Source organism: Caretta caretta, chromosome 1 (assembly GCF_965140235.1).
Source record: "Caretta caretta isolate rCarCar2 chromosome 1, rCarCar1.hap1, whole genome shotgun sequence".
Taxonomy (NCBI): Eukaryota; Metazoa; Chordata; order Testudines; family Cheloniidae; genus Caretta; species Caretta caretta.
The window spans coordinates 311,669,647-311,688,712 of NC_134206.1; the positions used below are offsets into that span (position 1 = coordinate 311,669,647).

The 19,066-nt window shown below is 42.8% G+C and overlaps 2 protein-coding genes across 16 annotated transcripts in view; both read right to left on the reverse strand.

Annotated features, from left to right (window-relative positions):
- CADPS2 (calcium dependent secretion activator 2) overlaps positions 1–19,066 on the reverse strand; it is a 560,752-nt gene that overhangs the window by 409,104 nt on the left and 132,582 nt on the right. The window lies entirely within an intron of this gene.
- RNF148 (ring finger protein 148) lies at positions 482–1,540 on the reverse strand. Its single transcript, XM_048836211.2, has one exon. The coding sequence runs from the start codon at positions 1,538–1,540 to the stop codon at positions 482–484; it is 1,059 nt and encodes a 352-aa protein (XP_048692168.2).

A 19,066-nucleotide genomic window follows, 5' to 3' on the forward strand; every position in this document is an offset into this window, starting at 1 on the left:
AAGGTATAATTTAACCAAAAGGATGTGATATCCATATATTAAAATGAAAAGTTGTATATCTTTGCCATACCAGGCTACTGCACAAAAACACACAGATGTGTTCTACTCCATCCGGTAAAGTAAAGGCTGAAATTTTTCATATGTAATAAGTTACAGAGACAATTTAATTCTTTTTCAGGACAAAGTATACTTTCTATATAAAAATAGTTAGGAAAAAACGGTGACATTTAAGTTGCCAAAAAGTGTCACATAAAAAGTACTCATTATCATAGAAATACTTGCCAAGTTCATTCACGTTCATCCGTTCTACATTTCAGAGCATTATTGAAATTAGCAAAAAGAGTTCAAAATTTATGCTGACAGAATTTCGGAATTTATTTCAAGAATATAAGTTTAATTTTGACCTTTACAAACTAGGTGATCAAGGTGAAGCAACATGAAGGACCAAAGAAATGGTTTGATTATCCATCTGTGAAGGAAGTTATTCATCCACAGATGGTCTCTCTGCACCTTGTACTAACACATATTCATTATGATTATCTTCTTCATTAAGTAAAGTGGTGTTAGGAGCTTCATTTGGCACTACAGCTTGTGAAGACTCTGCTTCATTTTTAACAGGCAGCTCAGTTTCCCTAGCTTTGAGAATGTCATATTTGCACACGGGGCATGTTCTGTGCTTCAGCAGCCAAGGGTCAATGCACTTCCTATGGAAAATATGTCTGCATCTTAAAATGCGCACTACGTCTTTGGGCTTGTATACTTCCAGACACACTACACAGTTCTCTGCATCTGTTTTGGCTTCCTTGTCACTCTCTTTTAATATGCGAAGCTCAAGTTGACCAATAGCTTTCTTGACATCTGTTAATTGTTGGCATCTCCTGATATGAGTTCTTGCTATCCTTAGCCTTCCAGCACAGTAAAAGGTAAAATAGGCCACCGTTACCCATGTACAGATGAGAAGCGACCCCCAGTAATGATTCATCCAGGAACCATAGCGTTTTCCTACTTCTATTGCTATTATTACTTGGATGCCATTCTGTATCAAGTGTAAAATGTCCACACCTTTCAGATTGCCAATCATAATTGCAACAATATCTTCTGAACCCAGGTACATCATAGGAAATACTCCATTTCCTGTACCTGGATGGTTATAGATAATCACGCCAACTGCTCCTCTCTCTGCTGCCACATTTATTTTCTTTGTGAAGGTACAGTGTCCCCTCTTAATGAGGGCTATCCAGCTCTCAGAGTTTACAGGCCTGCTGAAGTTTGTTAAAGGGTTGCAGGCAATTTGGTTCATTCCCTCTGGTGGCACCACCACTCCAGACACCTTCTGCAATGGGGAGTTTTTTCCAAAAACTCCATTGTCAGCTAACTCCCATACGGTCTTGTTCCCTATTTGAAATGATATGTTCAGATGAGCAACCCAAAAGGCATTGGCTCGGGAGACATGCAGACTCAGCACCAGAAAGACACCAAGACACAGCAACCAGGACGATTTGTCCTCTCTTCTCCAAGCACTAGTCCCAAGCAACTTCATTCTTTTCTCAGCCAAACAATTACATAACCAGTAAAACAAAACAAAAATGATCATAGTTAAGAACAGTTAAAGAGAATAAAACACTAAAAGCCTGTAAAAACAGAATAAATTCCACTGGTCTCCTGCATTTTGACAGTCTGCTAGTGTGTTTCTTACAAACAGAAGAGGGAAAATATAGCTTTAAAAAAAAGTTAAAAGGCTGATTTCAAAATAATAATAAACAGCTCACTGTTAGGTAATGGGATTGTGACATCAGATGCTCATGAGCCAACATATTAACAAGGACTAACTCATTTGCATACCTGTAATTGTACTTGCTAAAACCACTAAAATACTGATTTAGTTCTCTGCATAGTCCTGGGTCATCCTCCTCAACATCATCCCTGGAAGAAGGTGGCACCAAAGCCCCTGGGGTGATGGTCTGGCTTGGTCCGGGCCTCGCTGCGGTAGCATTGGTACCGAATAGTGGGGTCCCTGGTGTAGAAGAAACTGACAGGTCTGCCTATCTAGGGAAAAGTTGCAGTATCAGGAAGCTCGGTGCCAGGAATGGCAGCGCAATCTGAGAGGAGAGGGTCAGAACTGTTGGTGCCGAGGTCTTGCTGAGCTGTATATGTGCAGCAGGTGGCGCCATTACAGCGGGCGGTGCCGAGACAATCTTCTTCATGGTCGGTGCCAAGCTAAGGAGCTTGGCTTTAGATAGCTCACCCGACTGAGAACCTGCCCGTACCGGGTCCTTGGCTCCTTGGGAAATCTCAGTACCGGACATTCCCGGTGCCTCGCGGTCTGAGGCTCTTGGTGTCATCGGTACCGGGGCAGAATTTTTGCCAGGAGACCGTTTCTTTTTAGGCAGGTCTCGCTGTAGCAATGACTGAAACGGGTGTTTGGTCGCCTTTTAGTGATAGGGTTCTTCGAAGCAGTCTTGGTAGTAGAGCCCTTGTCTGAGGCTGCTGCTGGTGACCATTGGCCAGGAGGCATCCTGGAATCTGGATTGGAGGTTGGCCTGAGGGATTTCTCCATCACGAGTAATATTGGCGGTCCCTGGCCTTTAGCGTCCTGACAGTCAGTTTTTTACAATGAGGACACTTTTGAGGAATATGGGTCTCTCTGAGACGGCGGACCCACTGAGCGTGGCCATCTGAAACAGGTATAGATAGCCTGCATGTCAGGCAGCATTTCAATCCAGGGGAACCAGGCATGCCTGAGGAAGGTCCAGCTCTGGAGAGAAACGGGGGAGCCCGTGTTTAAGCAGTCATTGGTGGAGGCCTGCCAGAGGCGGGAGGTGAAAAACTACCCTGATTTTTTTTTAAATTATGGAAGAAACTAAAAGTAATGGTAACCGAAGTTAACTAGAAGAGAGAAGATAAAATAAAAAGGAAGGAATATAAACTTTCTACAAAGTAGAAGGGATGCTGCTGTTGCTCCGACTCAAGCCAAGAGCAGTAAAGAAGGAACTGGGGGTCGGTTGGCTGCGCATGCTAGGTAGCCGCTCGGAGTGTGGCGAGACGCCATGCATGCGCAGCCAACCGAGACACTGCTACTGTAAATCTTCAATTATAAGCGCAATGTGCCAAGACACCTAAAGTGGAGCACCCACAGGGACACTCCTCGAAGAACTTTACAGTTCCCGGAACTCCACTGGTATCAGAGGAAATGCAGATACAAATCCTTTGGTAAAGATCTAAGTGGTAATAAGACAGTTAAGGAATAGGGTTGCCAGCTGTCGACCAGAATACCCGGTCGAAAAGGGACCCTGATGGCTCTGATCAGCACCTTGGACTGGGCTATTAAAAGTCCAGTTGGCGGGGCTGGCAGGCTCCCTACTTGGTTCCACACAGCTCCCCAGAAGAGGCGACAAGTCCCTTGTCTCCTAGGCGGAGGAGAGAGGGACTCCGCGTGCTGCCCCGAGCACTGGCTCTGCCGCTCCCGTTGCCTGGGAAACGCGGTCAGTGGGAGCTGCGGGGGCAGCGCCCATGGGCTGAGGCAGCACACAGAGCTATCTAGCCGCGCCTCCGCCTAGGAGCCGAGGGACATGTCACTGCTCCCAGGGAGCTCCCTGAGGTAAGAGCTGCCGTGAGCCCACATCCCTCACCCTCTCCTGCACACCCCCTCCCGCAACCCAGCTGAGTCCCCTCCTGCATCCACACCCCCTCCCGCACCCAAACTCCCTCCCAGAGCCTGCACCCCAACCCCCTGCCCTAGCCCAGAACCCCCTCCCATACCCTGAACCCCTCATTTCTGGCCTCACCCCAGAGCCCACACCCCTGGCCCAGAGCCCATTACCCTTTCTACACCCCAACCCCCTGCCTCAGGCCAGAGCCACTTCCCACACACCGAACCCCTAGGCTCCATCCCCCAGCCCAGAGCCCTCTCCTACACCCCAAAACCCTCATCCCTGGCCCACCCCAAAGCCTGCACCCCAACCTCCTGCCCAGCCGTGTTCCCTGTAAGCTGCGGACTTGGGCAGCCATGCAGGAGAGATTTAAGTGCCTCCCAGCTGATCTGTGTTCAGGTGCCCCTTCCCCCACATTGCTCCATCCTGCAGCTGCTCCTGGGACCCTCCTGCTGGATATGCAGAGCAGGGGATGGGGTGGGAGGAGAGTGCTGATGTCAGGGTGTCCCCCTGCCACCGCCCCTGTACCCCATCTCCACAGAGCAGGGCAGAGGAGATACAGCCTGGCTCAGGAGGACTGGGAGCTGTTACAGTGCAAGGTCTGAATGGTGAGTGGCTGAGTGTCTTTCTTAAAGAGACAGTGCACTGTTTCTGAGATTTCCCCAGCAGCCACCTCACACAGTCTCTCTCTCTCTCCCCCCCCCATCCCCCGCCCATGTACCCCACCTCCACAGAGCAGGGGAGGGGAGATAACAGGGCTCAGGACAGAGCAGGAGAGCTTTCAGTAAGTGTCTTAAAGAGACAGCGCACAGCTTTCCCCAGCAGCCAGCACACACACAGTTTCTCTGTGTGTGTGTGTCTCTCTCTCTCACACACAGTCTTTTTCACACTCACCTCCCAACACATACTTGTATTATTATTGTTGTTACTTCTTTGAACTTTCTGCAATGCACATATATTCTCTGTAATTTTATTCTTTTAAAGTGTGTTATTTTAGTGTTTTGACTGGTCTATGCATTTCATAATTTTTATTTCTCTTACACTTAAATTTAATTCTTTTGAGTAGTGAGTTCTAAAATGCCTAACCTGTCCTGTCTGGAGTAATTATCCCTATGGTAAGTTTTTAAACATAGAGAGAGAGAGAGAGAGAGAGAGAGAGTTCCTCCTCTACCTTGGTGGATCTTGTGCTTACTGGCAGATTTGCTCATCTTGGAGCTTCACAGCAGCCCTCAGTTTGGCCATTTTCATGAACCCACAGTCCAGGACAACTCCTCCTGTGTCTGACCAGGAGTTGGGAGGTTTGCGGGGAACCTGGGACCGCCTTCTACTCCAACAGTCCTTGTTCTCACTCTCAGCTCCTAGTGCCTCTTGCTCCCAGCTCCTCACACACGCACACCACAAACTGAAGTGAGCTCCTTTTTAAAACCCAGATGCCCTGATTAACCTGCCTTAATTGATTCTAGCAGCTTCTTGATTGGCTGCAGTGTTCTAATCAGCCTGTCTTAATTAGAAAAGGAGTACTTGTGGCACCTTAGAGACTAACCAATTTATTTGAGCATGAGCTTTCGTGAGCCACAGCTCACTTCATCAGATGTGTACCGTGGAAACTGCAGCAGACTTTATATACACACAGAGAATATGAAACAATACCTCCTCCCACCCCACTGTCCTGCTGGTAATAGCTTATCTAAAGTGATCAGCAGGTGGGCCATTTCCAGCACAAATCCAGGTTTTCTCACCCTCCACCCCCCCCCCACAAATTCACTCTCCTGCTGGTGCTAGCCCATCCAAAGTGACAACTCTTTACATAATCAAGTCGGGCTATTTCCTGCATAGATCCAGGTTTTCTCACTTCCCCCCCCACCCCCAAACACACACAAACTCACTCTCCTGCTGGTAATAGCTCATCTAAACTGACCACTCTCCAAGTTTAAATCCAAGTTAAACCAGAATATCTGGGGGGGGGGGTGTTAGGAAAAAACAAGAGGAAATAGGCTACCTTGCATAATGACTTAGCCACTCCCAGTCTCTATTTAAGCCTAAATTAATAGTATCCAATTTGCAAATGAATTCCAATTCAGCAGTTTCTCGCTGGAGTCTGGATTTGAAGTTTTTTTGTTTTAAGATAGCGACCTTCATGTCTGTGATTGCGTGACCAGAGAGATTGAAGTGTTCTCCGACTGGTTTATGAATGTTATAATTCTTGACATCTGATTTGTGTCCATTTATTCTTTTACGTAGAGACTGTCCAGTTTGACCAATGTACATGGCAGAGGGGCATTGCTGGCACATGATGGCATATATCACATTGGTGGATGTGCAGGTGAACGAGCCTCTGATAGTGTGGCTGATGTTATTAGGCCCTGTGATGGTGTCCCCTGAATAGATATGTGGGTTCCTGATTGTTCTGAAACCTTCCCTATTACCTTACCCAGGGAAAAGGGACCTACTTTGCCCTTGGGCTAATATGTCTGCTTTCTATTACTCTCCTATAGCCATATGGCCTGACCCTGACACAATATATATATAGTTTTTTTTGTTTCTACTGGTGGTGCACATCAGCACACAGTTCAGTGCACATAACATTTATTCCACATATGGATGGAAAAAAATAGAGGGAATATGCCCCAGCCTTGTGAAAATTAGCAAGGGTTGGAGAGAGTGAGCAACAGAGGAAGGAGGGGACAGAGTGTGCAGGGGGCGGGGCTCAGAGAAGGCAGGGTTGGGGCCTCAGGTAGAGATGGGGCAAGGGTGTTCAGTTTTGTGCAATTAGAAAGTTGGCAACCCTATCAAGGAACCAAAACTACTTCCACCTCTGGAGCAAAACTGTAGAAATACTTGTTGCCCTCTGATTAGATCCAACTGCATCTATTTGGGAAAAGAAACATTTGCAAAAGTATGCTTGGATTACGTTTTTCACAGGACATTCCCTTGGCTGTAGAGAGAGAAAGCACTACTATGCTACACCCTGATTTCTCTGGAAGATCTGGAAATCTATTACTTAACTCAAGAATGCTTAGCAACACTGAAGACAAAGAACTCAACAGGAAAGCTATTGGGTTCTACCACTGGCAAGGGCCGAGGAATAACAAGTGAACATCTCTCCTCTGTGGGACCAGCGCTCCCCTACGTTTAGGCAAAAATCCCTCCCCATCAGTCATCAGCTTTGTGATGGTCTCTCCAATTCCTCTGTGTGCTACTCTGACCTCTAAAGTCTTCCTGACAACTTCCTTCAATAGTGATGTCTCAGACTGACTAAAAGACAGAGCTAGGAAGTGAACTGAGATAGAGCTGGGAGAGAACGCAACAGGCTGGTCAAAGGGCCCCCCACAACCATACGAGGAAATTGGAAGTAAAAGGAAGCACATAAGAAACAAGGGGAGATGCACCAAAGCATATAGAAAGAGATAATGGGAAAAGCAGGTCTGCAAAGAGACACTGGAAAAATGGGGGTCCAGATTAGTATGAGAGGGGAAAACTGGGGGAAAAGAGGGCAAGAAAGATGAGGGATTCACACATTGAGTGAAAGGGTTCCAATAAAATTAAAAGGAAAGAGGGGGAAGAAAAATGAGACAGACCAAAAAAGGAAGAAAAAGGAGAAGGAATTTGAAAAAGAGAGAAAAACTTCAAAAGGAAAAGAGAATCACAAGACAGACAGCTAGAGAGAGACCAGGAAAAAGCAATTAGCGAAAAATAAATATGAGGAAACAAAAAGAGGAAACAAGAAATCAAAGGATGTTTTTTGAGTGCACAGGCAGTTTGCTGTTAGTTTTACATATGCTACTCCCCAACAGTGAATATTCCTGTTGCTGCTGCCAAGAAAAATGGTTTTCCATTCTAATTTTGTAATACTTGCTATCAAATGTAATTTATGAAAAGAGATGCTAGTTTATGAGATCTGAATAAAATTATGTGGAACATTCCAAAGAAAAGATATTCAGAAGTATGTTATTCTGGCTTTCTGATCTACCCCCACCAGTGTTATGGCTGGTACTTGAAACAAGAGTAAGATGAGGGAGCTCAGTATGCCTAGAGGACAGAGCACTAGACTGAGGCTCAGAAGCCTAGGGTTCTATTCCCAGCTCTGTGATTGGTCTGCTGGGTGACCATGGGCAAGCGATTTCACCTTCCTGTGCCTCGGTTTCCCCATCTGTAGAATGGGTAATGCAACTGACCTCCCTTTGTAAAGCACCTTGAGTTCTACTGATTAAAACAGAGCTGGAGAGCTAAGAAAATTAAGAAGCAGGTGTGTTATTATGGTCCCCATGAACTGCCCCAGTTTACTGCCTCTCTGCTGGTGCTCACAGCTTTCCCAAGTTGACAAGAATCAGGTCTATTTCCAAGTTATTCGGGGATCTAAAAATCAGCATTAAAGGTGACCAGAATCTTATTAAATGTTATATTTAATACTTGTGAAAGTGATGAGCATCAAAACATGCCACGACCGGCTCAAGTCACCAGCAAACCAAGCATGTGCTTGGGGTGGCAGAATTCCAGGGGCGGCATTCCGGGTGGTTTTTTTGTTGTTGTTTGTTTTTGTTTTTTTTTTGCTTCGGAAGTTGCGCTCTCTGAGGGTTGTGTTTTTTTGCACTTGGGACGGCAAAAACCTAGAGCCAGCCCTGAAACACGCTGAAACTGTATCTGGCAGACTCAGAAAGAATGCATTACATCCATACACTACAAAAGGCAATTTCTGCAACAACAGATAACTGGAAACAATCTTTTTTTTAAAATGAAAGCAATTTTGTTTAAAACAAATAGTTTGTTTAAAACCAATAGGATTTTCATTCCACTTGCAAGGGAGCTCCCTAATTGCCATTGGACAGGAAGGTGAGTAGCTCTTTTAAAAAAATCATTTCTGCACAAAATAAATATGATTCTTTGTTAAAAATTAGTGTTTTATACTCTGATCTCCCAGGATAGTCCATCCCTGGATGTGGGACCCAAATTTTACAGTTATTTACCAAACAAAACCACGGTTAAGTTTGTGGTAGGAGAAAAGATTATTCCTCTTCATTAAATGTTTCCCCAGAGTGACCTGTGGTTCTCATTTTTGCTCTACTCGAGTGTAAAATGGAAACCATGCAAGTCTCAGCACATTTGTCAATGGTGTCATACAGGGTTAATTTTGCTTGAAATATAAAGATCCTTTCACTGCAAGTATTTTTTTCGTTGTCAAAGTTCTCTTGCAGTAGCTATTTTTCCCCAATGTGGGTTAGTAGCTATTAGTCTGAAAAAACACCCTACTATATCTCTATTTTGAAATCATACATATTTGGATGTTTGAGGACCAAAAGAGATCAAAATTTTCAACACATTACTTATTCAGAGGGCTTTTGCACATGTAAATTATATAGCCTGTGTATATGAGCACTCAAAAATCATGCAGGCAGAGAGAAACAGAGTGAAGCCCCGTTAAAAATTTAATCCATAAGTCTCTCCTCATACCAGTAAAAAAGGTTCAGTAAAACCCTGAAACATTAATACATGTTCTAAGTTATGCTGTGTTTCCACTGTACAACTCTCATTAGGCTTAATGAAAGCTGTGTAGGTAAAAACCCCAACCCAGTACTTTGAAAATATGTGTTGCTTATTGGGAAAGGAGTGGAGAGAAAAAGGTGTGTCTTTTTTCCCCAGTTAATTTAGCATCCCTGGAAAGTGCCAAATTAAAATCCTTGGAGACTTAATTCCATTATTTACGTTAGCATAAGCCCCCGTGTAACCTTCCCCACACCGCTCAACCAATATACTTTCAACCTTAGTAATTACTTTGGAGAAGGAGAAATTTCTTACTTTTTGTTAAAAATGAGTTTGCAGAACTATCCCACGCTTACGAAGAAAGCTGTGAAGTTTAATAGTATCATAGAAGAATCTGGAAATTCTGTTAAGGTTGTTTGTAAGTACTCGTGCTCTGTAATAGTCTCAATTAGCTAATATTGTTATACACTACAGGCCAAAGTGAACAACACTGTTATTGATAGCAAAAAGGAACCCAGAGAGCATATAAAGGATGCTTTAACATTTCTCCACAAAAAGCAGTGTGCACTTAAGTATTTGGGTGTATATACACCTCTACCCAGATATAACCCAACCTGATATAACACGAATTCGGATATAATGCGGTAAAGAGGGGCACTCTGGGGGGCGGGGTTGCGCACTCCAGTGGATCATCAGCAAGTTCGATATAATGCGGTTTCACCTATAACACGGTCAGATTTTTTGGCTCCCGAGGACCGCATTATATCGGGGTAGAGGTGTAGTAGTATGTGCATATGTGAACCCAAAAAGTGTGGTTGCTTCCTTCCATTCTCCACAGCCCAATGAAGGGCACACAAACCTCCCTGAGACAGATGAAGTATTATAGGCCCACTACTCTCATTTTCCTGACATGAGCGCTGGAAACAGAGAGGATGAAATCCCAGTTTGCCATTGACTTTAATGGGGCTATACACTTCATCCACCTAAACACTTAAAACAATGGAAATTCATTCCTTTCTACCTTCATACTGCCTACAACACTGTCGACAGCACACTCCAGTGTTCCATAAGGCTTTCATCTCCAAAAGATGCCCAAAAGCAACACATATCCCAGGTTGATCAAATCCGAACTCCAATGCAAAATGTTATTAGTGATCTCATATGCTTTTGTATCAACAGATCAGTACATCTGACTGTCACATATTCAATATATCTATAGGAACTTATTTTGCCTTAACATTATGGAGGTCACTGTTAAGGTTTTGTATTGAAGTGCAATTCTGATAAAGTTGGGGTGCGTATTGCTCTTAGGTTTCTCTCGGAGATGAAAGTGAAAGCCTTCTTGAGCACTGGAATGGCCACGACTTTTACACCACAACAGATTTGTTATCCCATTAGAATTTGGCACATTTGCTGTAGAAAATATATTTCTGTTAAGGCTAAAAAGTTATAAGATATTCTACAGACAAACAATACGATGCATAACTGATACTCTAGGAAGCAACACATGAAGAGCAACAATACGGCCAAAGGACAGGTCCCAATGTGTTTCAGATTACTTGCAAAAGGGATACAAAGAATAGTGACAATCCAATGAAAAAAATTTCCTGCAAGGTCAAAAATTCTCTTATTCTTTCTGCATCAGTTCTTTTAAAAAAAAACAAAAAACAAAAACACCCCACACTAACAATTCCAATAGTACTCCAAAGATCATATTCTGTGGTTTGCTTTTGCAGCTTCCATGAGTACTAGATACTTCAGAGAAAATACAGAAGAACATGGTCCTTCTCTCAGAGACTTTAAAGTGTTACGAATGATTTGCCCATGGACATACCAAATGTAATTGACAGACTCTGGATAAGAACTCACATCCTGAAATCCACTAGACTATGCTGCCTCTCACTTTTCACTGTAATATATTATCACTCCTACCATAACCCTCAGGATGGGTGGGGCGGGGAGGAGAGAAAGAGAGAGAATTTGGGTTTCGGAAGGCCGGAACAGTCAAAGATAAAAGGATACTTCCCCTTCCTACCAAGGAAGGGTTTTTTTTTTATTCCAAGAAACATGATCGTGGTGTTTTTTGGTCTGGGGCTCTTTTTGGGAGGAAGGGTTGGATGGGGGTGTTTGTGGGGGAGAGGAGGAAAGATCCACAGGAGGAAAGATCCACAAGGCCAAGGATAGAAGATTTCCCATGCCAAAGGAAAAAAGAAATGACTTCCCTACCCACCATTCCTCGCTATTGATCTGAGGAACAGTGTCTGGGTGACACATGAGGACCACACTCCCCACCAAGCAGGGGAATTTGTAGACAATGAGGACCAAAATGGCAGATGGCAGAGGACAGGAGAGCAGTAGAATGGTTGTGGAAGGGGAAAATAGACTAAGTGGGCCGGGAAATAGGGAAGTGCAAACGGGGAAAGGCTGATGAAGAAAAGAGAGACAAAAGATAAACAAACATAAAAGTCAAATAAGGAAGGAGTGTTTTAATTATTATCATCTATCTGCATGCACCCTTTTTAGAAGAAAAATACCTTTAAAAAGAAAAATAGTCTCTAAAATGGTAAAACAGTTCAACAATTTAGAGGGGGAAAGAAGACTGAAGATCTAGCAAGCTGATCTGAGTTTATAATCAATAATATATCATTAGAAAGTTTGATTAGTACTATTTGTCTAGTGCCAACAGTGTGCTTGGTGCTGTAGAAAATACAGATCTATAGACAGTCCCTACCTCAAAGAGCTTAAAATCTAAAAGACACAGAGACTGCACTGGAAAATACAGGATGAAGGAACAAGAAGTCTTGAATCAATAGTGGCTTGGTTAAGAATTACACACACAAAAATGAAAATACGTCCCTGCCTTTTTTTTCCTGGGCTGGGCTGCCACCCCCCTCTTGAACCCCATCTCCTTCCTACTAGGGCTGTCTATTAATTACTGTTAATGTATGTGATTAACGCAAAACAAATTAACTATATTAAAAAATAGTCACAATCAATCACAGTTTTAATCACTTTAAGCAATAATAGAAAACCAATTTAAATTATAAATATTTTTGGATGTTTTTCCACATCTTCAAATATAGTGATTTAATTTACAACACAGAATACAAAGTGTATAGTGCTCACTTTATATTATTAGTTTTGATTATATATATTTCTGCTGTAATAATGATAAAATAGTATTTTTTCAATTCATCTCATACAAGTACCGTAGTGCAATTTCTATCGTGAAAGTGCAATTTACAAATGTAGATTTTTTTTAACATAATTGCACTCAAAAACAAAACAATGTAAAACTTCAGAACCTACAAGTTCACTCAGTCCTATTTCTTGTTCAGTCAACCGCTAAGACAAACGTTTACGGTAGATAATGCTGCCCACTTCTTATTTACAAGGTCGCCTGAAAGTGAGAACAGCAGCTCGCATGGCACTATTGTAGTCAGTGTTGCAAGGTATTTACGTGCCAGATATGCTAAACATTCACATGTCCTTTCATGCTTTGATTTGTAGGCGCTAAAGTATGATTAAAACTTCAATTAATCGTAACTAATTTTTTTTTAAACTCATGATTAATTTTTTTTTTAAATCGTTTTACAATCCTACTTCCTACAGCTAGTTTTCATTACAGAAAGCATGGATAAGGTTATTCCAACACAACTTGCTCAAAATGTCAACTTTTTAATCAAACACACACAACCCCTTTTTCCCCCTGTTCTAAAAAGTAATCTTTATGCGTGAAAAAGCAACTCCACATTTTCCTTGATTGATTTTTCACAAGGGTGATCAATTCAAAATGATGGTGGAAAAGTTATAATATACATAATAGCTTCAAAATGCATTCTGAATCTTAAATCCTTCTTCAGATTTAATAATAACCCAGCTGCACTTCAGACAGCAACGCTTCAATGGGAAGATTAATGAACATTTGGACTGCAGTTTAATCCCTCTAGATTTTAGTATGCAAAGTGCAAACTTTTATAAATTAGACTATTTTTCTGCTTTCCAATTATGTGTCAAGGTTCGTATAGCTTTAATAGCGATTTTGAGACTTCTTAGTCATAGTTCGCTCTCCCTTTAGAGCTATTAAATTTTTAGAAAATATTAAAAATTCACTGAACTACAGTAAGTTCTAGACCTTTCAAAATTATGTTTTAATGCATCATTCCAAAACAAATATATTTCTGCAATTATATTTTCCTGCCATTATATTTTCCCCAAAAAATTTAACTGCACCAAGACACTAGCAAACATACAAATGGCATGGATGATAACTTTACTGCAGACTTCCCTATAGCTAAACTATATAGTAACAGCTTTGATCCATCATTGTCATGATCGTTTGAAGCATGCCTACCAATAAAACTACTTTTTTAGTCCTTTCATGTTGTACATTCAGGCAGATTTTGAAATAAAAGGGTCTGGAAGCGGAAGAATATGAAGGCAGGCTGAGATAAGGAGGTAGCTGAAGGCAGTTGGTGCAATGCTGCTTTTGCAAAGCGTCTGTAGAGAAAGGGCCTTCTAACAGATTCATGTCATTGACCCAGACTGGTTTCCTTTCCTCTGTCCTAAAGCTTTAAATAGCCAGAGTAATTTCAAGTGCTTTTTATTTTCTATTATTCCACTCAATTTATAATTGTACTTCAGCTAATGTGTGAGATTTTTCATTTTTATTACAGCTGCTTCTACACTAGTCTGAAAAGTTATTTCCCATTTATCTAAAAATCTGATTAACAGTGACCTAAGTAGTTATAATAAATTGTAACTAAATTCTGTTCCAGAGTATTTGAAAGTATTTTTTTTTATTATCCATCTGCTAGCCTCTAACACACATAGCTCATACTGTGAGGGTTATTTTTGCCATGTTTAAATAGAGATCACTTCTCTATGTGTTGCCTTGAAAAGCCAAAATAATCCTCATGAGATTTTTTTGGTGTCAATTTTGACACACAACCAGAGGCCTCCTTATTATCATGATCCCTTATAATCAAAATGGCTCCTTCTCACTCTTCCATTATAGCTATATGGAATATAACCAGACGATACTTGAGCATATATTACAATGTGCAGGGTACATTGTAATCTATGCTTCTGTAATTAAATAATTAGGCTAGTTAGTAAACAGCTGCAAGATATTTGTAACCAATGTTGTTGACAGTGCACAGAGCTTACAGATTGAGTCAACATTGCCACTTGAGAAAGTAATCTAAAGAGCTCATCACACTCAGGTCATTAGAAATCAGGATGTAAATCAGGGAATAAACAAAGGAACGAAGTGTTACTCAGCCAATAGAATCTAAGAAGAAACATTGAGACAAGGAACGTGTTCCAGAATAATAATTGGAAGGAAGGGATTTGAATAAGGTAAAGTGAGTCAGGTACTTGCTGCAGGCACAAGGGAAGTCTGGTACAAGGTTGCCCAACATGGAAGAAAAGATCTGGAAAATTATTATTATTATGTTTATTATGGTAGTGCATAAGGACCAATCAAGAACAGGGCTCCCACTGGGCTAGGCACCGCACAAACACAATAGTAGACAGCCCCTGCCTCAAAGAGCAAACAATCCAAATAGACAAGACAGACACAGAACCAGGGAAGGGATATAACACACCAGCAGAATGAACAATGTGATGGCTGCAAACATCATGTTATTTGCACAATTTTATTTTTGGGGAGGGTTTATCTAAGGGGATAAGCTACATGAAGCAAAAAGTGAAGGCAGAGAGGACACTGAAGGGAAGGGGTGAAGGGAAACAGAGCAAGAGAGAAGAGGGAAAGAGAGTAGGGTTGCCAACTTTCCAATTTCTCAAAACTGGACACTACTACAGGAGCGCCAGAACCTCCCTCTGCTCCGCCTCTTCCCCCGAGGCACCAGCCCCTACTCGTTCCTCTCCCCTTTCCCTGTCACTCTATCCTCTCCACCCCCCGCTAGCTGAGCTCCCTCTGCCCAGACTACTCATCTGCTGCCCTTGGAGCTGGGGCTGGAAGCTGCAGCCTAAGCAGAGCCTGCCTGCCTGCCCACAAGACACAGGTAGGAAGTAGCCCAGGCTAAGCAGGTTGATAACCTAGTGCTTCCCCCTCCCCTCAGCCCGTTCACCCTTAAGGCAGGTAAAAAGTGGAAGGGCAGGGCCCTTGGCCCTCCCATTCCGGCACCCCTGCACTACAGCTATGGTCAAAACTGCCTAGGCCACTCAGCTTCCCACAGCCAGTGACCAGCAAGGGGCCAAGCCACGCTCTCTTCCCCCAGTAGCAGATCATCCATGCCTGTGGTGGAAGCAGAGTCAGCCCCGCTCAGGAGCCTGGGCAAAATGGAACCAAAAGCATCTCCGCCCCTGGCGACCATCATCAGGTATGACTAAATCACAAGATGAATCTTAGCAAAAGTAGGGGAACAATTAGCAGAAGTCAGACAGGATACTTATCCAAACAAAATACATTTGGTTTCAGTTTGAATCAAATTTTTAGCTCCGATATCAGCAATTCCTCTCTTCTCCTTAACCCTGGTATGAATAAGCTGCTACTTGCATTAGTACGTGGTGATTTACTTAAGCCATTTATAGTTTCTTTATCAAATACAGTTTACAAAAGGTACATGATTTCCTTGCATCGTCTAGTAAGTACATGAAATAGACTTCAGTTTTGTAAAATATGACCACTGGCTTTCACCAGGTCAAATTATTTTAATGAAAACTGGCTTATGTAAGTTTGGTTTATTAAAATTCTGTATGCATTAAATGATTGTTCCATTATATTTCATCTACTCCTATTAAAAAACATTTAGCCTCAACTCTCCAGTTTCTGCTTCATTTACACCATGTGTTACAAAAGAAATGAAAAATAAAGCCTCCAATTATTAAATAACCCATTTAGTACAACAGTTTTATTTTAAATGTAATAAAAACAATGCAAACATATTTTTCAAATCCAGGGCAAAAGAAGAAATCAGTGACATCTCTCTGAAATCTTATGAGAGCCTGGACACGGGATTTCCCATTTTTCCCAGTGACACCTCCTCGTATTTCAGTTAAGATCAAAAAAGGTCAGGACCAGGTTTGTTTCCTAATTAAAACTAGCTGAGAGCTCCATAATTTCCCTCATGGGATGCGAAAAAGCTAAAGCTTCCATTCTATAGGAAAGTGGATAAAAGAAATCACTGTTAGAGCCCCAGCTCACTGATTCTTCTAGAGACAGTTTTCATGGACAAATGGAGAAGGGAACATTTAGCTAGTGGCTCAAAGGAGGCTTCACTAGAGAATTGAAGATCAAGTTCAAGTTCCATGTAGGGGTAGGTTCCCTGAGATGTGGGAAAAGGTTAGCTAATCCCCTGATTAACCAGGAAATGGTGGGGTGAGTAAACACTGAAAGCTCTTCAACTGGAAACGGCTGCTAAATGGACTTTAACAACTCAGAGAAAGGTCTGAGTTCTTCAAACCCAAAAGGTAATCCTAGACATCAGATAAGGAAGAGTCAACAAAAGACAAATGCCGAAAGGGTACACCAGTGTAAAAGCTCTTCCACTTCTGCAGATATGTCAACACCTTTCTACTGTTCAGCAATACCTCATGTACCTCTTTTGAACAGGTGATCTTTACTCCAAACAGCCACCCTGGACTCGGTTCTCTCATGAATCAAGTTTTGACAAACAATACCATCTAGGGAGCACAAATGATGAAATACTGGTCCTTTGTTAGATCTGTGCAAGGACCATTGTGATTACTCAATGTCTACTTGCTCAAAAAATCCATCAAGTTGTTTCTGATTCCTGGAAGGTGAAGAGCCCTCAGGGTCACACTGTTCTGATCGCACCAGTCCAAAACTTGATAGCCTTCACACACAAGGGCAAGGAATAGGTGCCTCTTGTTTGTTTCTGAAATGTATAGCTGCAATGACGTCTGTGAAGACTGAATTCCACAGGACAGGCAGAAATGCTACACAGGCCACTCTGATGACTCTGAGCTCTAGGACATTCCTGTGCAACTCCATATCACGCAGGGACCAAGTTCCTTGAATCTGTCAGTGACCCAAGTGAGCTCCCCAGGCTGTCCCTGACATGTCCATGATTAGCACGTTTGTCAGAGAAGACTGAAAAGTGCGCCTTTCATCATGCATTTGTGGGGTCCAACAACCAAGCAAGCTCTACAACGATGTGCTGGGGAAATGAAATTTTCCTGTTTATTTGATGACTTGCTGCAGAATAGACTGGCCTGAGCCAGAGTTAGAGGGGCTGCAAGTGAAGTTTGTCAACTGGCATCACATTCTTGCACAATGGCATGCAGACTAATACTATGAGACAATCCCCTACTCTCCTAGTTGTTTTGAATTAAGTTGAAGGACGAGTGCTTGTTACGAGTGCAATCTGTCCTCAGGCACGTATGACTTTTCTGATCTAGAGTCTATCATGGCTCCTATGAACTGTATTATATGAGATGGTGTGAATGGCTATTTTTTTTAGTTCACTAGTAAGCCCAGCCAGGCAAATAGGGATAGAACACACTAGACCAGGGGTGGCCAAACTTAGTGACCCACTGAGCTGCATATGACAAACTTTAGAAGTTCAAGAGCCAGAGCACACCTCTCGGGGCTCAGGGCTTCAGCCCCTCTCCTGCTGAAGCCCCAAGCCCCGGCAGCTACACCCCATCGGGCTGAAACCCCAAGACTCCCCTCCTCACTGAGCAAAAGCCCCTTCCCCACCACTCTGCTACAAGGCAGAGGTCCTAATCTCCCCCACCTCCAGTCTGGGAGGTGGAGAATGTGAGTGGGCGGGGGGGCTCTGTGAGCCGCACTTTAACGATAAAAGAGCTGCATGTGGCTCATGAGCCACAGTTTGGCCATCCCTGCACTAGAGGCTCACCATCCTCATCTCACACTGCAATCAGCCTTTGATCAGTTATTTGTCCTGGTAGGGGTATACGTGGTACCCTGCCTCCTCAGGTGTGCTGCTGCCACTACTAGGCATTTCATAAATACCCTTGGTGCTGTGAAGAGTCCAAATGGCAGTACCCTGTACTAGTAATGATTTGGTCCCACTGTGAATATCAAGTATTTCCTTTCCTGTGGGGAGGGTGCACAGCTACGTGAAATTATGCGTCTTGCAAGGCAAGACTCACAAACCAGTCTTGCGTCTCAAGAGATAGAATGATGGAGGCAAGCATAACCATTCTGAATCTGAGGCAGCATATGTATTTTTTCAATCAAATCAGATCTAGGACAGGATGAAAACCTCTTTTCTTTTTTGGGATAAGGAAATACTGGGAGTGGAAGCCTCTTCCCCTGTACTCCTAAGGAATCTCTTCTATGCCTCTCAGTTGAAGCAATAAGGCTAGTTTTTGCAACAGGTTTTTGTCAGAAGGGTCTCTGAAGAAGTACAGAGAAGGCCATAGAAATAAATGGGATAACCATGGGCAGATATGTCCATGGTGACATGACATATACCAAGCCAAGGGAACAGGACAAGGCAGCTCCTGAAGACTGGCTTCTGATCATTTTCAGTGTGGCTCCTGACACCTCTAGTCAAATCTGCTATCTTGATGGAGTTGGGTGGGTGAGAGAAGCAAATGACAGGTATTTCCTGGAGTATCATGATAATTTTTGCAATGGGGACTCTGGCTGTCTACCCTGAGACTATGGATGAGCCTACTGTTTCTATTGAGGCTGATACCTATAGAGCTTCTTGTAGAAGGTTGGTGTGCAGATCCACGGTGATCACAGGGTGAGCCTTAAAAAGAAAAGGAGGACTTGTGGCACCTTAGAAACTAACAAATTTATTAGAGTATAAACTTTCATGAGCTACAGCTCATCTCATCGGATGCATACAGTGGAAAATATAGTGGGGAGATTTTATACACATAAAGAACATGAAACAATGGGTGTTACCATACAGACTGTAACAAGAGTGAACAGGAAAGGTGAGCTATTACCAGCAGGAGAGCAGTGGGGGGGG